General features: G+C 39.8%; 1 protein-coding gene across 3 annotated transcripts; it reads left to right on the forward strand.

Moving 5' to 3' along the window:
* The first annotated feature begins 1400 nt into the window (after positions 1-1400).
* Positions 1401-26657, forward strand: xpo1b (exportin 1 (CRM1 homolog, yeast) b). 3 transcript variants are annotated; one of them, XM_077581366.1, is made up of 25 exons: positions 1401-2256; positions 3340-3471; positions 3630-3731; positions 5993-6065; positions 9841-9902; positions 11250-11294; positions 14185-14366; positions 14452-14500; positions 14581-14700; positions 14788-14916; positions 15015-15173; positions 15267-15464; positions 16272-16410; positions 16717-16898; positions 18951-19107; positions 19194-19357; positions 19441-19575; positions 19730-19922; positions 20942-21048; positions 21323-21517; positions 22819-22987; positions 23068-23202; positions 23299-23458; positions 23535-23631; positions 25386-26657. In XM_077581366.1, the coding sequence occupies exons 2-25, from the start codon at positions 3346-3348 to the stop codon at positions 25530-25532; spliced, it is 3225 nt and encodes a 1074-aa protein (XP_077437492.1). In that variant the 5' UTR covers positions 1401-2256; positions 3340-3345; the 3' UTR covers positions 25533-26657. The 3 variants fall into 3 exon arrangements, with proteins under 3 accessions (XP_077437492.1, XP_077437491.1, XP_077437493.1); XM_077581365.1 differs by having other exon boundaries at positions 1401-2002; XM_077581367.1 differs by having other exon boundaries at positions 1401-2002; positions 19730-19913.
* The last annotated feature ends 54 nt before the right edge of the window (positions 26658-26711 follow it).

A 26711-nucleotide genomic window follows, 5' to 3' on the forward strand; every position in this document is an offset into this window, starting at 1 on the left:
ATCGTAAGAAGAGCATTGATTTTATAAATTGTATCTTGATTTACAAGTGAACTTAACCATGTTTATAGTCTATACACACTTAAACGAACAGTGTTTAAGGAATTACACTCTATTTACTTATTTGTTTCTGTGAGGAAATCACAGCCACAAAAACAAACGTTTCAATGTGTCAAAACAGTCACCCACTTATTAATTCATAAAAAAATTGGAAACCTACGTTTCTTATTACAATTGTTTCATTTTTCTTGTTTTACCCTAACAAAAGGGAGTTCAAACAACGTGACAGCATGAAAGGCAAACTTAAATGTACTTATAAATGACACATGGATAATTGAAATAATTATTGTGAATTATACAGATTCTAATATATAGGCCAATTGTCTGGTACCTCTACAGCAAAACCAGTTCTACTGACAGCTCAGTGGAAATTAATCTTTGCTGTGGTAATAGTTAGAACATGTGTTATTAAATATTAATCAACAGAGATTGATCTGGTTGATCTTGCAATACAATAAACCAAACCAAACAAACGGAAAAACGAAAGGGGAACACCTGCTCATTATTTGTATTGACTATAAGCTATTCTTTTTTTTGTTGTCCAATACACTTGACATTAAATTTGGCTGTATTTGGCCTCTGAACAGCGTTTTTGACACCCCTGCACTACTACAGTGCACCTAATCGTTATTTCTGCATTAGTACTCAGTACTGTATCCTACAAATGCACCTGCTATGCTTGACGATGCATTTGTTTGCATGTCTAATGACAACCACGTTGCCACTAGAATGAATGACAGTGAACATCACGTTACATTTTTAGCAAATCATGCAATGTGAATATTGATCGACAGAATTTGAAATAAAGTGACTATATAGGGTAAATAACGTTACTCTGGAAAACTTCAAAAGACGCTACATTAAAACAAAAAAACAAACAAGCATGGTCGATTATGTAGCACTTAGGCATAAAACCGTTGTTGCTGGGTGAAGTCCGAGACGCCCTTAGGAAAAGCCTCCGTGAGTGACTTTGTACTAGGTTGTGTACTGTCTCTCCACTCAACACCAAATCCAGTATTTTTCCATCAAGTAGCGCGCTGGACCACGTGACCGCAGAGGGTGGGGGGTGCTGTCATGTTTGCATCCTCATTGACAGCAATGCCCCGAGTATGGCTCGGGACGGGCTAAATCCTGCAATGTTCCACTTCATGATCTATTTATGCTGCTACTGATGATCTTTGTATCTAAAGTCCACCTGTCATTTTCTACCGTTGCCCATTCTAGAAGCAAATTCTCCTCCAGGTCGTTTTTTGTAACCTCGTGCGTTCGTGATCGTGTAACCACTCCCACTCGTGGCTGGTGGAAAATTACCAGCTTACAAGCAACAGGCACATGAATGGTATATGCAGTGGATCTCATCTACAAACCAGCAGTGTATCTGCCGGAGGCATTTGCTGATCCTTTTCATTATGTTACATTTGAAAATAACTAAAAATTGCCGGTTTAAGTAGATATATTTATTAAACGGCGTCACTTTTTTTTTTTAAACTGCTTGTCGCGTACATGTTAATAATAACAAACTACGTAAATGGTAGTGTTTACTATTTTAAGACTCGATAACAGCGATTAAAGATGTTCGCTATTTCGACAGGGACTCATGAAGAAATCCATTCTACATAGGAGTCAGCCCTCTTTTTCTCTCCTGGCGGAGTGGTCGCGTGGGCGCTTGAGCCAATTGAAATTGATCGACGGGTTCGCCGTGCAATAAGAGCATAGCCGGGATTTCTCCGCCAAAGCTGCAGCCAATCACCGCGTGCAATGGGCGGAACTCCAGTCCAAACTTTACGCGGCGCCATCGGCTGAAAACTAAACCGAGATGGAATCTCCCAGTCTGAACCGGTTTCAACCGGTTGCGAGTTAGTTGCTTGAGAGAGGAAAGGAGGCGCAGGCACACAACCTCCATACAGCCCCGCTGGAAATTTATTAAGAGTAACGCATTTATTAGGTTGGTGATTCAACGTTTGTTTTGTTTCGTAAAATGTCTTGGAGTGACGGTTTGCTGCCTTTGCCTTGATAGTAGTTTGGGGATCCAATCAGTGGTTATTACCAGTCAGACATCCCTCGCTGCTGGAGCTGGAGATAGTCAACGCTGCAGAAATAGGAAACCTTTTCTTATCAACTGTGATTTTCAAGTGCTCAATATATCTTGTACGTTGTTTGGCTAACGCCGCACTTTTCAATCAGAGCCTCGGACTGTAGGTACGTAAACTGGAGTGAAGTGCAAAGCGCCAAGTTGTTGTTAGGCTGGCTGTATTGTACATGTGCGGGGCTTAGCTAGCGGATATTGTATTGTTTTATGTTATGTTTGCATAGCTATTGATTGTGCTCGCGAAACGGTTCTAAAATGACATTGATAACATACTTTGAAAGTAGCCACGCGCGGGACTAGCGTGTATTGGGTAGCAAATGTGGAAGTCATGCGTGTTGTCCGAATTGTGTTTGAAACCAACGTTGTGTGATTAAATCCACGCCTCTCCCAGTTCGCCAGCATCACTCGCGTACGTACGTGATGGAAGCGGATGTCAAGTTGGTGTTGCTAGGCACTCACTACGCTCGCCACTGTTAGCCTTCTCTTTGTCACGTGTCACGCGTACACAGCCAACCATCTTAAAAGCACAAACTGTAAACTCGGAGGTAACAGCAACCGAAAGCACCAAAACTGCCTTCACGTTGCGCTGAGCAAATCGATGGCGCTGAGAGTCTTGTGGTGGGAGGGGGTTGTACCACGCCATTGCTGGACCACATGGGAACTGTTAGCCACTCCACATCTTCACAAAATAGATCAATCTAATGTTTCGCATGGTGTGCGTGAAGTTGTGCAGAATGAATGCTGACATGGCTCCAACTGCTGCTCGACATTGTCAACGCGATCGTTAATTGCTCAGTTTTTTTTTAAGTTGGACTTTGGATGAGTTAGCTCGGTTGCTTTCTTCAAGATGTAAACAAAGTGACGTCGACTTTTTTTTTTAATCCGACATGTGGATCAATAAAATTGGATGCGTAACAACTATGTTCAAGTGACAGTTTTAATCTGGACGAAGTTTCTGTTTCCTGACATATTTTTTTTATAAGTTTTTCTTCACCTGACACTTTGATATCCTTTTTTGAATGGTTTCAGACATGTTGCCTGGTTGTTGACAGTTGGTGGATTGAGGGGTGGTTGTTGTTGTTTCATTGTCAGCTATTTGGAATAGTTTCAAAACACACGGTTCACATGACTTTGCCTGTTGAATGAGTTCGGTGCTTCCATGACCCCTCCTCTCTTTCCTGTCGTTGTTTCAGAGCTCTATGCCAGCAATTATGACAATGTTAGCCGACCATGCAGCACAGCAGCTGCTGGACTTCAACCAGAAACTGGATATCAACCTGCTGGATAATGTGGTGAACTGTTTATATCATGGGGTGGGACAACAGGTAAATTGTGTTGCAAATGGCATTAAAAAAAAAAAATCATTTCCATGATGTAATATTTTTCTTAATTTCAAAGACCTAGCTAGTCTCAATCGCTACACTTTTGTAACACAGGTTCTTTCCCCATATCTTGTAAATAGTCTTGAATGATTCTGTTGCAGCAAAGAATGGCACAAGAAGTGTTGACACACCTCAAAGAACATCCAGATGCATGGACAAGAGTGGACACCATCCTGGAGTTCTCCCAGAACATGAACACCAAAGTAAGCTGTGTTCAGTGATTATTTCATATGTGGAAATTAGATGTGCGCCGCCAGAGATCAAATTGGCGAGCAAAGAAAATACAGTACTGTACAGCGAAAGTATGACGTCAAACACAATCCGCTCGGATATACAGATTGACCTATGATTAGTTCAAAGGTCAAAGCCTTTTCCCAGAGAACTGTGAAAATGTAACTAATCAATTCTAGTGTCAAACTGTCACCCCCATAAAACGTTTAATAACTGTACAGGTCCAGAAGCACCTGTGAGTATTTGCAGCGTCTGTTTTGCTAAACTGGGCCTCTGTCCTCTCAGAAAACAAAAGGAATTAATCAGGTTTAGAATCCATCCCTCCATTTCTTTAACTCTTGTCCTCATTAGGGTCACGGATGAACTAGGGCCTATCCCAGCTAGGTGAGGTCCATCCTGGAATGGTCACCATTCATTTGCAAGGCACAAAGACGACCATTCACGCACACATGCATACCTATAGAAGCTAGAGGTCTTGGAGAAAACCTGTGCAAGCATAGGAGGACATCAGATCCAGTGGAAACATTTGCTCACTCTTCTTTGCAAAAAACAGCCCAGATCTTGTTTTTTGTTGTCAGATACTACTAAACATTGCCAGAATGCACTTATTTCAATACTGCGGTCTGCATTTTGGTGACCTCCCTGACCTCTTGTGTTCTAGTCTTCTCATCATTTTTGGAGGGACATCCATTTCTTGACATTGTCGCTGCTGTGCCATATTTTCTCCACTTGATGAAATGTCTTGGAAATTAGTTTGCACCCTTCTCCTGACTAATACCTTTGTGCACTGCTCCCTGTGGGCCAAGTCAGGAAAACCCTACTAGAAGTGTTGAACTTTGAGATTAATCAAATGAACTTTAAATGGTGGCAGGTTTTGTAGTCTTTCCCCCAGTGTTTTATCAGGCCTGCGGCCCACCAGTCAGTTTATAGAACATCGCTAGCACTGACGCTAAAGTGATTGGACAATCCCATTCAAATGCTAGTGAGAAATTAGCATTGACTTCAGGAGTGTTATTCCTTCAAATAACGAATATTCACACACAAACGCTGTGGAAACACAGGCAAAAAAAAAAATCCCCCTGATCTGTGAAAAATGAGATAAAATAGATGTTTTCTTCTGTCTCATAAGCGTGTACTCCATCCATGCACGGCACCACACTGCTCCCATGAGGCCAACACGCTCAGTAGTATAAAAAAAACACTTTTTTTTTTTAAAATTGCTATTATTTTAGTCTTACTTATTTAATTTCTCCTTTTCAGTTTAAGCTATATTTATAGTTTAATTTTAAAAGGATTCATTGAATATTATATTCCTCAAAATTCAAGGATATAAATATCCAAATATACTCGCACACATTTCCACATTTGCATGGCACAAAATACAATACCTTAGGTCCCAGGTTTGCCCACTAAGTCCCAAGAGTTGTGAACATAAGATAAAACAAGATATGGTGACGAAATAAGGGCAATGTAATGAGTGGAAAAAGCAAAAGGCTTGAATTATGGGGTAGGGTTAGCTCATCTTAAAATTTAGGAGCTGAACTTTGTAGTAGTTTGCGTAGAAAATGAACTTTCCCGACACTGAAGGTTACAAAGATGTTTGCAAACAGTTTACATTTAACTTCATAAAAGTTGTACTGGTGTGCATTTCATGATATAAGTTGTCAGTCTATTTCCTATACAGCATAATGTGTATTGCTTTTATTTATTATTTTTATTTTTTCTATGATACATTGATATCTCTAAATCCATCAGAGCTCATCTATGCGAAGGGTACAATAGCTGTTTTTTTTGTTTTTAATATATATTTCCACAAGCACAATTTAAAAGCTTTGTCACTGGTGTCAGTTTTGGTCCTACATACTGGAGCCAATTCCACTTGTGTTACAAACCGTTTGAAGTGCTCAACCCTCTGTCACCTTTGTTCAGCGTAGGATAAAGACACATTTAGTTTAGGTCTACATATAGGTGTACCTTTTTGCCCTTTAGAAATGCCCATTTTAATGCGTAGATTTATTTTTGCCTGGTCTGTAATGATTCTAGGAGAAACACTCTCATCTTATTTCACAGAATCCTGGAACATTTACATGAAATATCGGGTTCTGTCAAATTTTAAGATGGAAATACATTTACAGGCTTGTCCCATTTTTATCTTGTCTTGTTTTGTTCACCAAGTTTGCACAAAATGGCCATGTTTGCTTGATCCTAATGTGTCTCTCTTTGCTTGTTACAGTACTATGCCCTTCAGATCTTGGAAACGGTTATCAAAACAAGATGGAAAATTCTTCCCAGGAATCAATGCGAAGGTACATTTTTACAATATTTTGCCCATCATGCCCTCAAACCATTCTAAAAAAAACCTGCAGATTTGACATTGTATCATTCAAGTTGCATAGCCACTTAGCTTAGCCTGTTGTTGTCCGGATACTGAAGTACTTTACTCCAGGTTTCACTTTGGTGCAGTGATCCTTTTTCGTTCTCTTGTAGAAAAAGAGTTCCTAACGTGAAAAACAGGAGATTGTTGTCCTTTTTTTGTTTCAGTCTCAGAAGTCGAGCTCTAGGGATGGGTACCGAGTCCCAGTATTAAACTGGCCCCCGGGCTGAATTTTTAAAAACGGGCGTATCGATAAGCTCCACCCTTATAACGGTTCTCTTAACTGTCTTAGGGAAATGAATCACATTTATTTTCGATTTATTATTAAGACTATATGAACGTTATTTTGCACCTTTAACCTCTCTATTCTAATTTCTAGCTTCAATAAAATGAAGATCATTATCGGAGACGAGACGTCTTGTCCCACTCAGTCCTGCGTGAGAGCGATGATTGGCAGGCTCCGTGCCCTTCTTGTGCTCGTGTAGCGCCGTGCGCTCATATTACGACATGATTCGTACTATTAGATAAAAACGTCTATCATGCCATATAACTGTAAAGTATTTAATGTTTATGCTTGTGCGGAGTGCGTTTGGTTAGCCTTATTGCCGCCGTTGCATCCGAGCGCTTAAAATCTGCACAGCTCAACAAAACAAGCCGTAAACATTAAGTCTCACTGTCCAGACCTAAGCAATCGATTGACAGACGATCCAATAGTTACACTAATGTAATAGTTCGGTTCGTCGTGGGTCTACTAGTTGGCTCCATCCAACAGTTCGGAGAAGAGGACATGCAGGACAAAAAAAGCAACTTTCTCACGATACCTTTTGACATGCCTTTATCTTGGGCATGATCAGATGTCATTGTTATGATGTGTTTTAACAATGAAGGCAAAAGACTGCCGTAGAGCACGGCAGGCTTGGAGCTTTGCTGGATGCATCTAGTGTTAGTCTAATTTCAGTGGTTTTCTTACACTCCCCTCCATAATCTTCGCTATTATTCTCAGTTGAGGCAACCTCTCTGGGCTGTTCTGGTACAAGTAGTACAAGGACATTATTGTGTATGACACATTATCCATGTATCTCTTCTCAAAAGGCTCTTTAATGGCAAGTTTGAGGTGACGATTCAAGCAATGATTACATGTTAGCCCAGGTACATTATCCTTTCTCAAAAAGTGTGACCTCGCCCTTCTTACACCCTATATTCACTGCTGCAACATTTGCTCCCAATCCTACCAAATGACTGGTCAAATCTGAAATGCCGATCTCTCTGAAACTTAACTCAGTCAGTGATTTGAGACCCGCATCCAAAAACACTCTTCAGTCTTAGTATGCAAAATGAAAGGCTACTAATGAATTGTCCTTAGTGGATTCTGTGGAATAAATAAAGTTGTCTGAATCTGAAAAAGAGACTTGTACTCAATGTAATCACTGCTGTTAGTGTTAAAAAAATAGAACATGCATACGTTTCTTCTCTTCTACACCACTGTGTGCACTTCCATCATTGAGGACATTTTTCAAGTCCTAACTATTGTGACAACACATTTAGTCTCGTATCTGTTTCTAAGAGAAACCTTGTCTGGCTTTAATTTCAATGATGCCCTCAAAACCGGCCGGGTGATAGCAGAGACTATAAAAATGGGACCCATTTGCCTCCCTTATTGACACTCATAATTAAGGGTTGGAATTGGGGGGGGTTAGATCACCAAATGATTCCCGGGCGCGGTTCCTGCTGCTGCTCACCGCTCCCTTAAGGGATGGGTCAAATGCGGAGAAAGAATTGCGCCCCACTTAGGTGGGTGTGGCAATCAGTGGTCCTTTAACTTAAAACATGCAAAGGCGATGGGATGTCTTTCTTGGCTACTTGTAGACAATGTATATAAGCTTTGCAACTCTTTTCCAAGCAACAGCGGCTAAGTCTTTTCCTGAAAATACAAAAAATTAAACAGAAATAACCACTACAAATGAGATTCACTGGAAGTAGTTTATGCATATTATGAAAAAAAATCCGCTCGTCACTATTTTATTGTATTCTTAAGTTTTATTTAATATACTGTAAAATAAAATAAAATAAACTGGTCTATTCCTAGTGTACTTATTTAAGATTTATAAAAAATAATCACGAATGGTTATAGTATTAAATTAACGTAATAAAATATTAATTGTGATGGTAGCACATCTTCGGCTTTTTGTTTCAAATGAGTAAAGCAGTAATTGTTTCCCGGAAAAAAATAGACGATGATGCTGTGATCTGTAATTATTTAGCAGTAAAAATAAATGAAAAATATTCTAATTCATTTTCTTTCATTCAATTTAAACAAAAATATAACAATATAATGGTAATATAATGTAATAATTGTTTTCATGTATTTTTCTGTAGAGAACTTTTAGCTAATGTTGCATCCTTTTCAACGAACCCTGACGAGAAATCAACATCCGTTGCTTTGGCGAACACTCTCAAACATTCGGCCTAGGAACGTAACTGCAATTCATACTTTCAACATGAAGAGCAATGCACTTGGCCCTTGGAAAGCATTCCAGTTTTCCATGTGTTCCCTTAGCAAAAATATTGCCGAACCCCTAGCCTAAGGCTTCGGGTAAATGTGACCTTCGCAAGCTGAGCCCTGAGGCACTTTTGTTTTCAGCCGCCAGTATGTCAGTACAAGCCCCGTGAGATGGATAAGAACAGGTTCATTTTTCTACTAAATTTGTGTTCCACAAATGTGAAATGAATTAGACTTCCGTGTTTAGACTAGTGGGAAGTGCATAGGCCATATTATTGTAAATAAAATGTTTTATTTGATTTCCCCTTCCGGGTTTTTCCTGGCTCAAATTGAGGCACAGGTGGTATCATCCTGACTATGATGGGTGACTACCGATACAAGGTATCGGTAATACCAGTCTTATTTTAAGGTATCGGTACTCACGGCGGTGACCAATACTATTATCGGCCGCCCTCCTTACGATCAGGGACAAGAAATTATATGAATACAAAGTTGCCATTAACTTCATGCAATTTTAAGGAAAAATAATATATTGGGATATATATGTCTTTCTTTAAAATCGTCTTTAATTTATGGGTGGGGAATTATATTTGCTAGTGGTATCTATATTTGTTATCAGTAGCGGTGACTACTTAAGAGTTGTGTATCGGCCGGGAAAAAAGTGGTATCGAACATCCCTAATCCTCACTATGTGCCATGACGTGCATGTATTATGTAAATTCAGCTGTCTCGCTTTCTTTTTTTACAGGCAACATATAATAATTCCATGTTTCAATAATAAAAAAATAATAGTTCCAATAAGAATATGACTATTATCATGTTAAAGCATTCTTTCATTATCAGTCACTTAGGCTGGAGGTGGTGAGCAAATAAGATGGAGGTGGCCGCCTCTGAATTTTGTACACAGGAAAAACCCTGCCTCTAAAAAGCCAGCCACTGTTCTCTTCTAATATGACTAATAAGCTTTTTAGAGCTACTTAATATGGAGTTAAAACAACCCGTTTTATGATTTCACAGATATTGTTTAAGAAGAAAAGAAAATTGTGATCGGTGCACCCCTAAGGAGAAGCATAGTTTATACTGAAGTATAGAATAGATTGAAGAATGTCAGCAGCAGGCAATTTTCATGTCAGGGTATTTTTATGTCACATTTTATTGGAATAAGTTAACTTTGTCCCTGAACTTTTGTACCGTCTGTATTTTCCAGGGATAAAAAAGTATGTTGTTGGTCTCATTATTAAGACGTCATCTGATGCTGCAAATGTGGAGGTATGTAACATTTTTTTTTATGTTTCATGCATGTTATATAATATTTAAGTAGTGGAATTTACACTTAAACATTGCTTTTAGTCTAATAATCCTCAAATGTGATCATGAATACATTACGTCAACCTTTTTTTCCCCCTGTGTGTGTGTGTGAATACAGTGGTTTACTGCCTAGAAATGAGTTTAATTCATTCTGTTTGTAACTTAAAACACTTGTTTCTCGAGGTGCAGCGATTAATCAACAACTAATCGATTGTCAAATTATCAATTATTTTGATCATCGATAGATCGTGTAGAGACTTTGTTTATTAATTTAAAATTGTCAAAATCGTTGGAATTTCAACCACTCAACAGTAAATTTTCTCCGATTTCTGTTGTTCTTTGTGAAAGCAGTCTTTGACATATTGCAAACATCTGATTTTACTGTGGAAAACCGGGATCAACATTGTTACCGATTTTCTGATGTTATGTATCAACCAAAGCGGTAACCAAATGATAATTAATTTATATTTGTTGTATTTTCTACACTGTCAGTTTGAGATAATGTCCTGTTTTGGAGTAAAGGGATGGAATTGAAATTGTTTTTTTTTTTAGTGTGATTCGTCACATGATCAACATATTAATTGTATATTAAAATAAGAGTCACTTGCAGCCCTACTTCCCCTATAAAATTGCTAATAATCCGTTCCAACTTACCACAAAACAACTTATTTTTCACAAGGGAAACGTAGAACTTCATAATATTGTGCTTAGTAAAAAAAAAAACAATCAAATTAAAATAAAAAAAAACAATTCAGCTGTTTTTGCATCAATTTGATGGCCATTGTGCTCCTCCTTCTTGTGTGCCCACCTTGGCCTCTTGGCGGCAGTGTAAGATATAAGCATTGCGACATCTCATCTCCTCTCCCAGCTAATCAGTATGGCACTAATCCATTCTACAGAGAAGATAAAGAATATGACTGAGTACTGTTATGTCTGTCTACATGTTTTGCTGCACCGTTTGTTCAATTTGTTGCTTAAAGCCTCCTTTAAAAAAAGAACAAACAAAAAAGAGTTCACTCATTGTATCAGTCAAACTTGGAGCCTGTTATGAAATGAGTTGAGTCAATGCCACCAACAGCGCTCCTATCTCAGGTGTGGCCTCGTAAATCACCTCAAAACTCAACAAACCAAGGCACTGTATGCTCACAATGATAGTGTTTTGTTTTGTTTGTTGTCATTTTTTGACATCTTTCCACAACCTATTATAAATCATCTATCTTAGTGGCACTCACTCCTGAATTGTTAGTCACTACTGTTGCCTTTGAAACAAACCATCAGCTCATTTGTTTTGCATTTGATTTTTTTTAGAAAGAAAAGGTGTACATTGGAAAGCTGAACATGATTCTTGTCCAGGTAAGTCTTCAAAGAATATGTCTACTCAAAACGATGTGATGTGAGATAATGAGATGTGTGTGGCACTGGCAAGAAAATAGTCCCATAACATGTCTGTTTGAGGTGTAGTGGTTAAAGGAGCAAAACATCAGTAAGTATCTTTTGAAATTAGTCCAGAATGTTAAAGCTTTGGTTTCAGTATTTCATGATCTTTTTTTTTTGCTTTATTTGCTGTTAAATTGTTTTATCCCCATTTCCCCCCCTTTCCCTCAAGAGGGGTTGCCTCTTGTCAGGTCACAGTTGTAAATAAGAATCTGTTCTTGATCTGTTTTGCCTGCTTAAATAAAATAAAATGAAAATACTAAAATGCTTAGACAAGCTATAAAGAGAGCTGGGCAATCTTAAATCTTATCCGTACTCTTAAGTTGTTCACAACTTTTAGAACTGCTTTGATGATTTCCACACAAAATCAATAATATATTGAAATATTTAGGATAGCAGGACCATCTTCTTTAAAGCGAGGCACTAGAGTGTAAATACTTAATGGTTAGTTTTCAAAATCTTCTTTGACCTTTATGCAATTTAAGGCGGGTGGGGGTTAATAATCAACACATAATAATCATTTACATCAAGTGCTTAGTAGTGCAGTTGTGCATGCTATGATGGGCAGTGTGGGAGTAGATCATTCCACTCTTTCCTTTTATTTTGATTTTTTTTCTTCAATGGACTCATTTCCAAACGTGTTTTTTAGTTTGCAAAGACTTCAAAATGGGTCAAGCGGACAAGCAACTATTACATGTAAACATGCAAATCATCAAATATTTGTGACATATTAGCACTCACTCTTGGAGATTAGCAATATTATAGCATTTTTTTACAAGACGGCACTAGACTAATATTTTTGCACAGGTGTGCCCAACTTTTTTTTATTTTGTACACCAGCACAGGTGCATGCAAATTTCCGCCTGCATCGTGTTCAACGCAACAGTTTTATAGCTTCAGTCTTTACTTTAAACAAAATTACTACTAATTAATGCTAATGCTGTTTGTCTTTGTAGGCAATATTGACGAGTGAATAATTAACTAACAATCTGGTTATTATAAAGTGTATTTGCAGCACAGTTCTCCACAAGACGGGTAACTTACTCAAAAGTATTGGTGCTAGAAGTGCTCTGTGTATGAGTGTTGGTTGTGATTATTTTTATTTTTTTAAACATATCGGGCCTTAATTTAACTTTCAAAGAGGTATCACTCGTTCTTATCGTCTTATCATCCGTAGCTATTGCCACTCTATATCTGATGGGCGTAGGTCACTCAACCAACCTAAAGCTTGTCACAATAACACATTTTTTAGAACAATATATTTCCTATAAACCGATCAACCTTATTTGACCTTGTTTTTTTTATGATATTCTTAAATCAAGTATGTTCTTTTTAAGAGCCAATGTCGTTTCTTTCTCAAGAACGCTGTCATTGTTTTGTAGAACAATAAATACAATATCTTGGATCAATACAAGCGCTGTATTTAGGCTGCACCAATCACAAGTGATCCTGCATAATACATAAAGTAGACATTTGTGCCGACAGTAACGATTAAGCTACGCAGACGGTTTGTTTGTGACGTTAATGACGCAACATCAACTTTAGTGGACTTCTTGAGGAGCGCTAGCCTAATTTCCACCACCTGTCACTTCTCCCGTTTTGTTCCTCGATGTAAGTTTTGGATCTGATTGCGGCTTGCACGCACACAATTATCTGGACCATGGCCAATCAAAAGATGGTTACGCCCTTCACTCTTTCTGATTGGTTCAGACCATGATGTGCCTAATGTGTTGTAGTTGAACGCTAATGCAGGCTTTCAGAGACGCACAGACTTCCACCCCTACCTCTTGAAAAGGATAGTCGCACTTGTGCAGCCTCTTATTTATTTATTTATTTATTTATTTATTTATTAGGTGTACCGTTAAGAAATTTGGGCGCAATCTAGAGCACTGCGTGAGATATATTTTTGGAATGACGTAATGGTGACCACTTTTGCACGTTTTGCTTCTGAATATGTATTATAGCTTGAGATTTGAGTGATTAGCTAGCTCACGAGCTACATCACTATGCACTAATGTCAGTGAAAATCAGGCTTTATACGAGGCTTCCCCAGTCCTGGTCTTCGAGGGCCAGAGTTCTGTAGGTTTTAGATGTTTCTGTCCTCCAACACACCTGATTCTAAAGATCAGAATCATTAGCAGGCTTCTGCAGAGTTTGCTGATTATATGAATCAGGTGTGTTAGTTGGTGGAGACATCTCAAACTTGCAGGGCTCCGGCCCTTAAGAACCAGGATTGAGGAGGCCTGCTCAATACGAAACAAATTTTTGCGGCCAATAACCGATCAGCGAGTTTTAAGAAACCAATCATGAATCTGATCAAGATGGAGCAATATGTCTATTTATTGTAAATAGCTTGTTTATTTACTGTACATATTTGTATATAGTTTAAGTCTCAAGCGTTTCCCCCAAATGTTTAGCCATGCGCAAGAAAGGAAAATGAAATTGATGTAATTTGAAATTTGAATATAAAACATTTGTTCCTTAACGAACGGGCAGAACCACATTTTTAGTAAAAATTGTGCCTGCTTTCAAAACATCCAAAGTAGTGTGGAAAGTTAATACAGCGATTACATATGGACAAGTAATGACAGCATCTTATAGTGGTACTCAAAATTAGGGGCGCATTCTTGAATTGTTATTTTAAGGATGATTTATTTTTAGCAAGTGTCACAAATAGAAATTCACTCTTGCGTCCATAATTTCCATTGCATTTGTCGGTCGGTAGAAAATGTTTGAATCATTGTGCTGCCTGTTTGTGTGTGTGTGTGTGTGTGTGTGTGTGTGTGTGTGTGTGTGTGTGTGTGTGTAGATCTTGAAGCAGGAGTGGCCCAAACACTGGCCCACGTTCATCAGTGACATTGTAGGAGCAAGTCGAACCAGCGAGAGTCTTTGTCAAAACAACATGGTCATTCTCAAACTGCTTAGTGAGGAGGTCTTTGACTTCTCCAGTGGCCAGATGACCCAGGTGAAAGCCAAACATCTAAAAGACAGGTTAGTAGAGTACGGTACTTAAAAACACAACACTGTGTGCTGTGTGCTGTCTACAGCCCATAATATTTCCTTGTGTTTCTTTCAGTATGTGCAATGAATTCTCCCAGATATTCCAGCTTTGCCAATTTGTTATGGTATGTAAATCCCAGTCTATCACCATCGTTATTGTTGTTTGCAGTCTGTCGCTTTGAAATCTTATCATCTTGTATCTTAGGAAAATTCCCAGAATGCCCCCCTGGTTCACGCTACTCTGGAGACCCTCTTACGTTTCCTTAACTGGATTCCTTTGGGCTATATCTTTGAAACCAAGCTAATCAGCACATTAGTGTATAAGGTAAGGCATGCGCAGAGTGAGAGAGACGAAAGGTTCATATTATCAAACCGTTCTTATGCACTAAGTATCTCTTCTAATTGTTTTTAGTTCCTGAACGTCCCCATGTTCCGCAATGTGACACTGAAGTGTTTGACAGAAATTGCTGGTGTCAGCGTCAGCCAGTACGAGGAGCAGTTTGTCACACTCTTCACCCTGACAATGTGCCAGCTCAAGCAGGTGACTATCGTAGTCTAAGACTCTGATGAGCAAAAGCGAGTACGTCCTTTTGCCTTCTACAAAAAAACTATTCTAAACCCTATTTATACTTCATTTAGATGCTTCCCCTCAACACTAACATCCGGCTGGCCTACGCCAATGGGAAAGATGAGGAGCAGAACTTTATCCAGAACCTCAGTCTGTTCCTCTGTACTTTCTTGAAAGAGCACGGGACGCTCATTGAAACGCGACTTAACCTGAGGGAAACATTAATGGAGGTAAGTTGATGGTCAGGAGGCGAGTCAGGAACAACGTATTAGAATCAGAACATAATCTGGTCCCCTAATTGGATTTTTTTCGTCCCGCTTTAGGCGCTTCACTACATGCTGCTGGTGTCAGAAGTGGAAGAGACTGAAATCTTTAAAATTTGTCTGGAATATTGGAACCATCTGGCGGCCGAGCTCTACAGAGAGAGTCCCTTCTCCACATCCACGTCCCCGTTGCTGTCTGGCAACCAGCACTTTGACGTGCCGCCACGCAGGCAGCTGTACCTGCCCGTTCTGTCCAAGGTAACACCTGCTGATTCACTTTCATCCCTCAATCGATTGAAATGTTTACAAAATATATTGCCTAAACCCTTTCGGTCATTGATGGCAAACAAATTCACGATGAATGTGTATCTTGTTGTAGCATTGGGTTGAATTTATAGTTTGCAAATCAGAAATCATAATCGAATCTTTTCCTAAAATAAGTTATCTCTCAGCATTAGAAGTGCCAATTTGTAGCCATCTCATGATCGGGTTTGAGTGACATTCCAAGGATACAATTTGTTCATTGATGCACTTTCCACGCGCATAAATCTGAGGAGTGCCAGGTCCTACCTGGTACAAGACAAGTGGTTAAAAGAAACCCGACAACTTTTTACATTTATGTATTTGTTTATTCTAACATAAGAGGTCTCCCTTAGCTCCCGACCTGTGGTTAAAGCTTGTCAATGTAGGAAATTGGATTTTTGAATCGCTACGTGTGGTCGGAAAATTAAACTGCACACTCCCTTCTTCACGTACACAATGCGAGCATGATGTCACATCTGCTGACAGAGGGTTGGAAATTCAAACGCGAATCCAGTCGGAAAACTATTAGCCAGAGGTTTGCAAGAGTAGCTATTGTGATCAACTAAGGTGTTAATCTGCTAATTAGAATATGTTTGAGTCTTAAATGGTCAAATACAACGGCTAATATAAATATATTTTTGGGCAAAATTCTACATTGAGTAGCTTTAAAGCAGTAAATAATATTGAATGCTTTTGGAGTGTGCCAAGTTGTGGATGATCTTTTTGCTCAAATGTTTTTTTTCTCTTACCACTTCCCAACAGGTGCGTCTGCTGATGGTGAGCAGGATGGCCAAACCAGAAGAAGTACTGGTGGTGGAGAATGACCAAGGGGAGGTGGTCAGAGAGTTCATGAAAGACACAGATTCCATAAACCTCTACAAGAACATGAGAGAAACACTTGGTGGGTCTCCAGTCGATCCCTATTCAGCACTCTTTTCAAAAAGATGTCTTAAGAGTAACCACAGATTTCATTAGAATTTGCTCTGATTTCTAATGCTTACAGTTTGACCGCTATCTTGTGAAGCTGCTGTATTTATTATAGCTGGCACATGTTTTCATCGTGCAATGTTTTCCCCCTCACTTGTCTGTGATGGTTTGGAAAGTTTTGAATAGGATCTAAATTAATTGTTTCATCCTATTTTGACCCATTTAATCAACTACATAAGGATGTGTTCCAGTGACAACTTGCGTCTCTGCTTCTCTGCAGTATACTTGACTCACTTGGACTATGCAGACACAGAGCGTATAATGACTGAGAAGCTTCACAACCAGGTGAATGGGACTGAGTGGTCCTGGAAGAATCTCAACACATTGTGCTGGGCCATTGGATCGATCAGTGGGGCAATGCACGAAGAGGATGAGAAGAGGTTCTTGGTCACGGTCATCAAGGTATTTTAGAATGTTGTAAAAGGGGAAAAAAAGACATAGTTTAAACAGTATAAGATGTAACTTTATTGTTATATTCTTTCACACTCAGTAGCTACAGATCCATGATTTCATGTTCGTGTGTTATATAGGGTAGCATTACCGACACTCAATGTGTGTTGCTGTGGTTTCTCGGTATCAATGCAATAGTCTAGTTTTGAAAGGACCGATTATCAGTTTGACGTTTACTGTGGGTTTTAAAAAGTCAAGGTTTTAATACTTCTAATACCGGAGCAAGATGAAAGAGACATTGCAACCACAGATGCCTTTATGCTCTTTTCATCATTTTCCAAAAATAAATAAATACAGTGGATTCTAGTTAGCCACAAGGACAACACGAGTAGCACACAGCTCTGTTCTAAAAATAGCTCAGCAATGATGGGACATAGTGACTTATTTAGAAGAATTAAAACAGAAGATGAATGTTAGCATTTATTTATTTACTTAAACTTAACATGGTACACGTTTGTTCTGTACCAAATATTCAATATTTTATTTAAAATAGATTGTTATCAATACAATTTTTAAAATTTATTTATTATTATTTAACCAAATACTAAGGACTTTTCAGAGCTGTAATTTTGAGCTCAAGCTTATTATACCCTCAGAATCTAATATAGGTCCATGCCTAGACGAGCTTTGGCCATCCCCGTGCAGCATATAATAATAATAATAAAAATAATAATACAAATTATCTATAGGCGCCTTTCTGGACACTCAAGGTCACCTTACAACAACAGTTAAAAACATACAAATACAATGTTAAAAAACAACATAAAATAAAATAGAATAAAATAAATAAATAAAAGACCATGCAGTTATGGACAGAGTGAGTACAGTTATTTCTGGACTGTAAGGTGCACCTGACTAAGCCGGGCTAGGTAAATTTGGGGAATACTGGAGTTTGGTAAACATATAAGCCGCACCCGACTATAAGCCGCAGGTGTTTTAATGTTCCCGCTACTTTCTTTTCCATAATGAGGGCACATATTGTCTCTCTCTCGTTCTCTCTCCTACTGTATTTTGGCTCACTTGGTTTGTTTTGCTCTGCCTGATGCTCTTGCGCCCCCTTGTGATATGATGGCTAAGCCGCACCTTTGTATTGGCCGCAGGGTCGAATGCAAGTGAGGAAAAGTAGCCTCTTATATAAACTTCAGCTGGTCCAAAACTCAGCCGAAGTTTCTGGAGGGTTTTTTGAGGGAGATCGACAGGAGGGAGTTGCAGTAATCAAGTCGGCAGGGGACGAGGCTGTGTACGAGTATAGCAGTGGATTGAGGGGTGAAAGAGGAGCAAAGCCGGTGGATCTTTCTGAGATGGTAGTATGCTGAGGGAGTGATGCGGTTGATGTGTGAGGTGAAGGAGAGTGTGCTATCGAGGATGACACCCAGACTCTTGACCTGAGGGGGGGGGAGTAGCTGTCAAAGGAAATGGAGACATTGTTTATTTTATTTAGGGTGGATTTGGTTTTGGATTTGGATTTGCAAGAAGTGATGATATGTAATCTTTGCACTGTAAATAAGTCCCCAAGCGGTTATGTTGAGTGATATTTGCAGGCCACGTGCAGAATACCTAATTGTCTTATCCAGCACGGTCCATCAGTCCTCACTGAGAAATCGCCTGACAGCGAGATGCCAGTGTGGCAGTACACAATATTTCTGAAAAAGGTCATCACCACCACGATCAGCAGCGACTCGTAGGAACAGCAATTGATTAGTATGTCCAGGTTACCAGTAACTGTTCATCCCGCAAAGAAGAAGCGTCCATTAAATGTTTAAAGAAATTAAGAATCTGTTAGAGTGAAATTAAAGAAGTATATGTCATTGACATGGAATATATTGACTCCATCTTTAAAATATTTGAATTTCTTTAGATAACGTTATAGAATCAGGGCGCGTTTTTGTGGATGCCCTGCATTAAAAACGGACTTTATGAAGAACGCACAAATAAAAGAATTTCAGTTAGTTTGCTTACGCTATGATTGGGTTAATTGTTAAAAATGTGATTTGTTTGTCCCAGGATCTGTTAGGTCTGTGTGAACAAAAGAGAGGAAAGGACAACAAGGCCATTATAGCCTCCAACATCATGTACATCGTCGGCCAGTATCCTCGCTTTCTCCGAGCCCACTGGAAGTTTCTCAAAACAGTGGTCAACAAACTGTTTGAGTTCATGCATGGTGAGATTTTCGAAAAGTGGACATTTTTGTTCATCTTGTTTTCACTTTAATAATATGAGCACAATTCAACGATCCTTTGTCATCAGAGACCCATGATGGAGTTCAAGACATGGCGTGTGACACATTCATCAAGATTGCTCAGAAATGCCGGCGCCACTTCATCCAGGTGCAGGTGGGAGAGGTGATGCCCTTTATCGACGAGATCCTCAACAACATCAACACCATCATCTGTGACCTACAGCCACAGCAGGTCAGTTCAGAGATGTGCTTCCGTTTTCGTAGGCGCAGTACACAAAGACTCATCCGCTCACCCCATCTCGTTTGTGTCCCAAGGTGCACACGTTCTACGAAGCCGTAGGTTATATGATCGGCGCTCAGACGGACCAGGCTGTACAGGAGCATCTTATCGAGAAATACATGTTGCTGCCTAATCAAGTGTGGGATAGTATCATCCAGCAGGCCACCAAGGTAACTCGTATACGTGTTCGAACTTTCACGGAATGTTTGAAGTCATCTTCAAAATATGGCCTCAGGGAATCATCTTTTGTCAATTGCTTATTTATTGCATTTGTTGAATCCAATCCAAATGTTCTGTGCTTTCTCCCGCCGCATCCGCCTTCAGAATGTGGACATTTTGAAGGACCCGGAGACTGTGAAGCAACTGGGCAGCATCCTAAAGACCAATGTCAGAGCCTGTAAGGCCGTAGGACACCCGTTTGTCATCCAACTGGGCCGGATTTACCTCGACATGCTCAATGTGTACAAGTGCCTCAGCGAGAACATATCTGCTGCCATTCAGACAAATGGTATGGGAGGTGTGTGTTCATTATGGCATTTACAGTATGTGAATTGGGACTTTGGAGATATTTGATGAGTATCCAAATTAAACATGGTCTCTTTTTTTCTTCTTTTTTTTTGAAGAGCTTATAAAGTGTGTATGAAATATTGCTTGTTCTCATTTTTGGAATAGTAATCAGACATTTAGTCTATAACTACAACCACTGCAGGGATTTCCTTCTCGTTTAAAAGTGGGGCAGGGTAGATGTGGGTATGCATGAACGGATTCCTGTTTGATTGATATATTTCCTTAACTTTTTACTCTTCTTTATAAAGTACTTGTAGCTTTAATAGCAACTCATTTAAAGGCAAGCTTGTTGGGATTGAAGTAATTACGCCCTCTGCTGGTTGTGCTTAATTTGTGAAATCCCTGAATGCCATCCTTGCTTCGAGATGGCATGACAAAATAAAAAGGGGGTTTTCCTATAAATTAAAAAAAAAAACTCCTATGAATTTTAATTTAAGTTTTACAAGGATGGGAGTATTCTACGAGAAAACAGTAACCACTTAAAGTAATGGAGGTTGAAGAGTGTTAAGCCGCTTTTCCATTGTACTGGTTCCACATTGAAATGGTCTCGCCCTGAGTGGTCACTATTTACAATGGAACCGCTTTTCTGTGTCTCACCCGAGGTGCTTCTAAAGCGCAGGCCGAGTAGAGCCGTGACATCACTGTCATTTGATTGCGGCCAAAAAAATACAGTACACCACACAATTGTACAATTTCATATGTACCAGTGGATGAAATGGTGAAGTTAAAAAAAAAAAAAGTGTGGAGGCGTGGCGTGTTGAGTTTATGCCATCCCAAACCCACCGGTATTGTAATGAACAAACCGGAGCTGGCCAAGCGAGGCTGTTCTGAAACATGTGATGGGAAAAACGGCTTTAGAAAGTCAGTAGTTTGGTGGAGCAACCAAAAGGCAAACTCGGGCACCAAAATCTTTTCTTCCTGAATTTGGGCATTTCGTGTGTTTGACATGTTGCTTTTGTGTGTGCGCAGGTGAGATGGTGACCAAGCAGCCTCTGATCAGGAGCATGAGGACTGTGAAGCGAGAGACCTTAAAACTGATCTCCGGCTGGGTCAGCCGATCTAACGACCCACAGATGGTAAGAAGCTGTCAGATGTGAAAATGAACATGCGTGACTTGACGCTGATTAGAAAGAAAATGAGGCTCCACTTTGGCCAAAAATCTTTTTTTTTCAAGTTGATATCATTTTGCTTGATGTTCCTTTTGTGAGTCTTTACTTAAAAATGACAATAAATAAAATATCTATTCTTGCTTATTGTAGTGCAAATTAGATTTTTTTTTTTGGGGGGGGGGGCTCTTAAAATTTATGGTTGATGAATCTTGTTGCAACTTCTCCATCCTGTTCTTTGCAGGTCGGGGAGAATTTTGTCCCCCCGCTGCTAGACGCCGTCCTCATCGACTATCAGCGCAACGTGCCGGCTGCCCGGGAGCCGGAGGTTCTCAGCACCATGGCGACTATCGTCAACAAGCTGGGGGGGCACATCACCACTGAAATCCCGCAAATCTTTGACGCGGTCTTTGAGTGCACTCTAAACATGATCAACAAGGTATGGCTGGACTTGTGATAGGTCATATTTGTCTGAAAACAGTTGATGTGGTTTAGTATCATTTGATGGATAGAATTCAAGTCTAAAGTCATCATCTGTAGGGTAAAGAAAGTTTCCTCGTTTGAATGAGAAACTGGAGGATAAGAAACGTCTTTACCTGGGAGCAATAGCTTCTTTAGCTGACTACAAGACTTTTAAATGTCTCTCAGACACAACATAATGGGGACGACTTGCAAGTAAAACAGACATGCCCTTTTTTTAAAGTCCCAGGTGAAAATATAACCAAACTAGGTCCTGCGCTGTCATTTTCACTCAGAAATGCAAATGTGCATGCCAGCATGCAATGGACTACTTTCTTATCCAAATGAGAAACTTCCTCGTCCTAATGAGAAGCATATTTTATCTTCCCTACCCCCCCCATGTCACTCTGGGGCCCTTTTGAGTTAATAATGAAAATTATGCATTGAATCATAATGATCATGATATTTAGAAAGACTAAGCCAGGTTTACATGGCGCCATGACGATCATGTGATCGCTGGTCGCGGGTCCCGCGGCTGTAACGGGGCTGATCTGATTAATAGGGATGTAACAATCTTGTAAATATCACAATATGAACCTCACGATGCAATAATTATCACGATATTGTGTGGGGAGGTTGGCGATATATATATATTTAAAAAAAACAAACAAAAAAAAAACACTATGTGTAAATAGATAAAATGTTATGTTGTTGTGGGAGGGGAAAGCACAATATTGTGTTTTTGTACATTATAACAGCAAAGCCGGCAAAATAGGCGTGGCCACTTCACTGTCATGTGCTCCTATTGGGTGAGCAGTGCAAAGCAAACATGGTCTATGTAAGTTCACAATGTTGTTTGGCTGGAGCAGGCCAAAAGCAAATGTTTTTTGACCCAGATGTTGAAACGTATTTGCTGGTATGACTGATTTATAGGAGGGATAACCGCCGCAGTGGCCAAAACATTCCTTATTCAAATTAAACTGCAAAAAAATGGGACGCTACCGCGCCTTTTTAACTTTAACTAGCTTTTAATAGCGTGACAAGACGACGAAGATATTGTGGCACTTTTAATAACCACGATATTGCCGTTATCGTTACATCCCTACTGATTAATACTGAGGAGCATGTAAACGACTCATCGGAATGGATGGTCACATATAAGCAGCCGACCACCGACCTTCAATCGGAATAACTAAAAAATCTCCACGTAAACTGGGCTCGTGTCAATCAGTGAACGAATGAAGCCCACGTTTGAAATGTTGAGTGTTTTTGTGCCGGCAGAACTTCGAAGAATATCCCGAGCACCGAACTCACTTCTTCTACCTGCTGCAAGCCGTCAACTCGCACTGCTTCCCCGCCTTCCTCGCCATCCCCCCGGCCCAGTTCAAACTGGTGCTGGACTCCATCATCTGGGCCTTCAAACACACCATGAGGAATGTTGCTGACACGGGTAAGGACCCCCCCACCCCCACCCCCCATGAAGCAAGAATGCCATCCGATAGCACTGACTGGTGCTTTTGCGCCGCTCAGGTCTGCAGATTCTCTACACGATGCTTCAGAACGTGGCCCAGGAGGAAGCGGCGGCTCAGAGCTTCTACCAGACGTATTTCTGTGATATCCTCCAACACATCTTCTCTGTGGTCACCGACACGTCTCACACTGCCGGTGAGCTTGCGCGCATCCTGGAACCGTGTACTCATCCATTGTGTGCTATCATGTAAAGTGTGAGTGACATTTGATGCCCTTTTTTTTGTCTTTCAGGTCTGACCATGCACGCGTCCATCCTGGCCTACATGTTCAACCTGGTGGAGGAGGGCAAGATCAGCACCGCACTGAACCCCGCCTCTCCCGCCAACAACCAGGTCTTCATTCAGGAGTACGTGGCCAACCTGCTCAAGACGGCCTTCCCTCACCTGCAGGAGTAAGTCGCGCCGCACCCGCGCGCCACCCGTCGCTCTGCTTCTCACATCTAACGTCAACCCGCGTGTTCTCCACAGTGCTCAGGTGAAGGTGTTTGTAACCGGACTGTTCAGCCTCAACCAGGACATTCCTGCCTTCAAGGAACATCTTAGGGACTTCCTGGTCCAGATTAAGGTGAGAAACCTGCGTAACCGGAAATGGATGGCGAGTGAGTGAGATGACGGTTTGACTAAGAGGAAACTACAACCACATCACACAATGGCAATAGTCAAATTGTATTCTTATTATATTTATTGAAGTATTAATATGTATACTTACCAGCATATTTACGGTTAAGCATTTGTAAAAAATAAAGTTGATTTGTTTTTGGAACCTATTTTATAATGCCACTAGTTTAACGTGCGATTAAGTGACCGCCCCTTATTTGGAAAGCCTGCACTGGGAGAATTTCAGTCGCAACGCACTAGACACGTCCACGTCCAAATTTTGCAGTAATAATAATGCTTATGTTTGTGGAGACTGAGGTCAAGTTGTATTTTACAATTTATTTTCACAAGTTACTTCATGTTAAAGATTAGATAGCTCTTAATATGAAAGTAAACCGTCTTACAAATGCAATTTTGCCATCTAGTGGCAGGAAAATGGCCTCAACACCAATCAATATCACTTTCTTTTTTTTTTACAGTACATCTTTTTAATTTTAACTCAATTTGATGAATTATAAAATTACTGTATCAATTACTCAAAGATGCAGCCATATTTCTATTATTTAAACATTTTTGCCACTTTTATGTTTATTAGAACAAATGTAAAATTTGCAATTAATTGTGAGTTAACTATTGAAGTAATGCGATTAATTACAATTTAAAAAAAATTAATCGCCTTACACCCCTAGTACGTTACATTACTTTTGTGGACTCTATAGTAGGGCTGAAAGTATGTGAAAAGTAATAAAATTTACGGTTGCAATTTAATATACAATAATATTTTTAGCACGCACAAAAGATAAATTAAAATTATATTACACAGGGATGTGATTTTTCCGCTAATTCGCGGAATTCCGCTTTTTTTTATCCCCCCCCAAAAAAAAATCAGATTTTTTTTTTTTTTTTTTAAGCGTAGTTCATTGTGTATGCACATGACTCCGACAGATAACATCTTCTGCTATAACAAAGACATTTGTGGTATGCTCTAATATGAGTTACTTTTCATTTGGTCATGATACAATTATTTGTTCATGAAATTTGAACTCTTCAACATTATTTATGTGTTAACTTAGTAATCACATTAGTTAGATATGATGATATTCTCAGTGATAGTTTTTAAAAGCAAAGGCAGTCCAATGTTTTTGAATGTGACTGATTTTGAGTTGACTAAAACTGCCATTTTATATGGGATAGTTCAATATACATTGAAAATTTATGCTGTTGTTTTGTCACGTTATTTCTTTGTCACGTGAGTGCATTGAAAGTAACACCCATGAGCTCCGGGGGGCTACGCCCCCCTTGTCCCCCCACCTAGCTGGGTGCCAGCGGCCCCCAGACCCCCGGCTAAATTTTCAGATAATTTCACTTTGGTCAAATCACATCCCTGATTACAGTAAAAAACAAAAACTAATTTTATTTACACAATATACATATGCAGAAAATGGATTGATGGATAATATAACAATAATAATAACGCATACAAATAATAAAATATACATGGTTTACAATTACCGATTCTATAAAAAAATTCATAAACACCCACCAATAGAAAATAAATTCAATTGCAATACCCTTTAAATTAAAACCAAAAGCACCATCTCGAGTAAAAAAAAATATCAGTGCTTCATTTTCCCATCGCAAAGGGTGAAAACCCAAATAACCGTCTCGTGATTTAAAAGCAATAAGTCTGTGTAGTAACCAGCTGGTGTTGTCACTCGACAGGAGTTTGCCGGCGAGGACACGACGGACCTGTTCCTGGAGGAGAGGGAAGCGTCGCTTCGTCAGGCTCAGGAAGAGAAACACAAAATCCAAATGTCGGTTCCAGGCATCCTCAACCCGCACGAGATCCCCGAGGAGATGTGCGACTGAGCCCCGCCCCGCCCCGCCCTGCCCCATCACCCGGCCGCCTCCGTCGAACTGTCCAACTAACTCAACTAACCGCAGCAAAGACAACAAAAGCCGAGAGGCACTTCAGCGTGACGACGGGAGACTCCGCCCCCCCCGGCCGAGTGGATGCTGGTCGTGCAAATCAACGCCAATAACGTGTAAATGAACTGTGGCCCCTTTTTCATAATCTACGTTTTGTATGGAGACTTTTTCCCCTCTAATCTCTTTCCACAAGTTGCGTTTTCAGTCCGGCCCGCCGCTGAACTGCATGAACAAGTCAACCATCTTGTTTTTGTTGTTTCTTCCACGTCCCTCACTTATTTCCTCCCCAGATATTTGTTGATATATAAATATATATATGTGTGATAAATATATATATATATATTTATATACAGTGAGATATTTTTGTTGATGATTTCAAGTTGGAAGGTCTTTTTCGAGGCACATAAGACCGCTTGGTGGGAGAACGAATGCAACGGCAATTGAATGAAGGCTTAAAAGATGTCAGCATCTTTTCATCGCGAGTTGTGCGGCACCTGACTTAAGTTGTTTGAACACTTTTCTAAGGAGCGCAACCATGTGCATATCATCCCAATTGTATAGCATCTTTAATACCATGGGAACATTTTTTTCTCTCTCTTATTCAGTTTTTTCTTTTGGTGTGCGTGCGTTTGCGTGCGTGTGTGTGTGTGTGTGGGTACTGTCGCGTAGTCGACATCAGGCTTTTGTTTTCCTCTAAGAGGATTGTTGCTCATTTGTGAGCCTCCATGGTTGGGACGTTTTAAAGAAGTGGCAGAGGTATTTATGGGTTCTTGGTTGCCGGCTTTCAACGTGTTCCGTTGTACTCATTTAGATTGTTTACCATGCAAGTAGTGCTTCAAGACACTACCTATAGAGCAAAACGACACACATAATCGGGTTTACATTTAATTTAGTATTTTTGCATTTTTCAGTCATACGTGTTGAGTTCTGTCCAAATAAACAATTAGGCTCAAGAATGTATAAATTCCTAATAAGTACCCGGTCTCTAATGGTAAATATCCCTTCGCAAGGTGTTACATTTGTTGTGAATTTTTTGAATTGATTAAAAAGTTTAGAGTTTTACAAGTGTCTTTACTTTGTTGGGTTCATAACACGTCAAAGTAGAGTAATAAAAATGGC

The sequence above is a fragment of the Vanacampus margaritifer genome, chromosome 12, assembly GCF_051991255.1.
Source record: "Vanacampus margaritifer isolate UIUO_Vmar chromosome 12, RoL_Vmar_1.0, whole genome shotgun sequence".
Classification (NCBI taxonomy): domain Eukaryota; kingdom Metazoa; phylum Chordata; class Actinopteri; order Syngnathiformes; family Syngnathidae; genus Vanacampus; species Vanacampus margaritifer.

Coding starts and splice junctions, on each gene's coding strand:
- xpo1b (XM_077581366.1), top strand. CDS start 3,346: ATGCCAGCAATTATGACAATGTTAGCCGACCATGCAGCACAGCAGCTG. Junction 16,411..16,716: donor GAACATGAGAGAAACACTTG/GTGGGTCTCCAG, acceptor GCTTCTCTGCAG/TATACTTGACTCACTTGGAC. Junction 19,923..20,941: donor TCAGACAAATGGTATGGGAG/GTGTGTGTTCAT, acceptor GTGTGTGCGCAG/GTGAGATGGTGACCAAGCAG.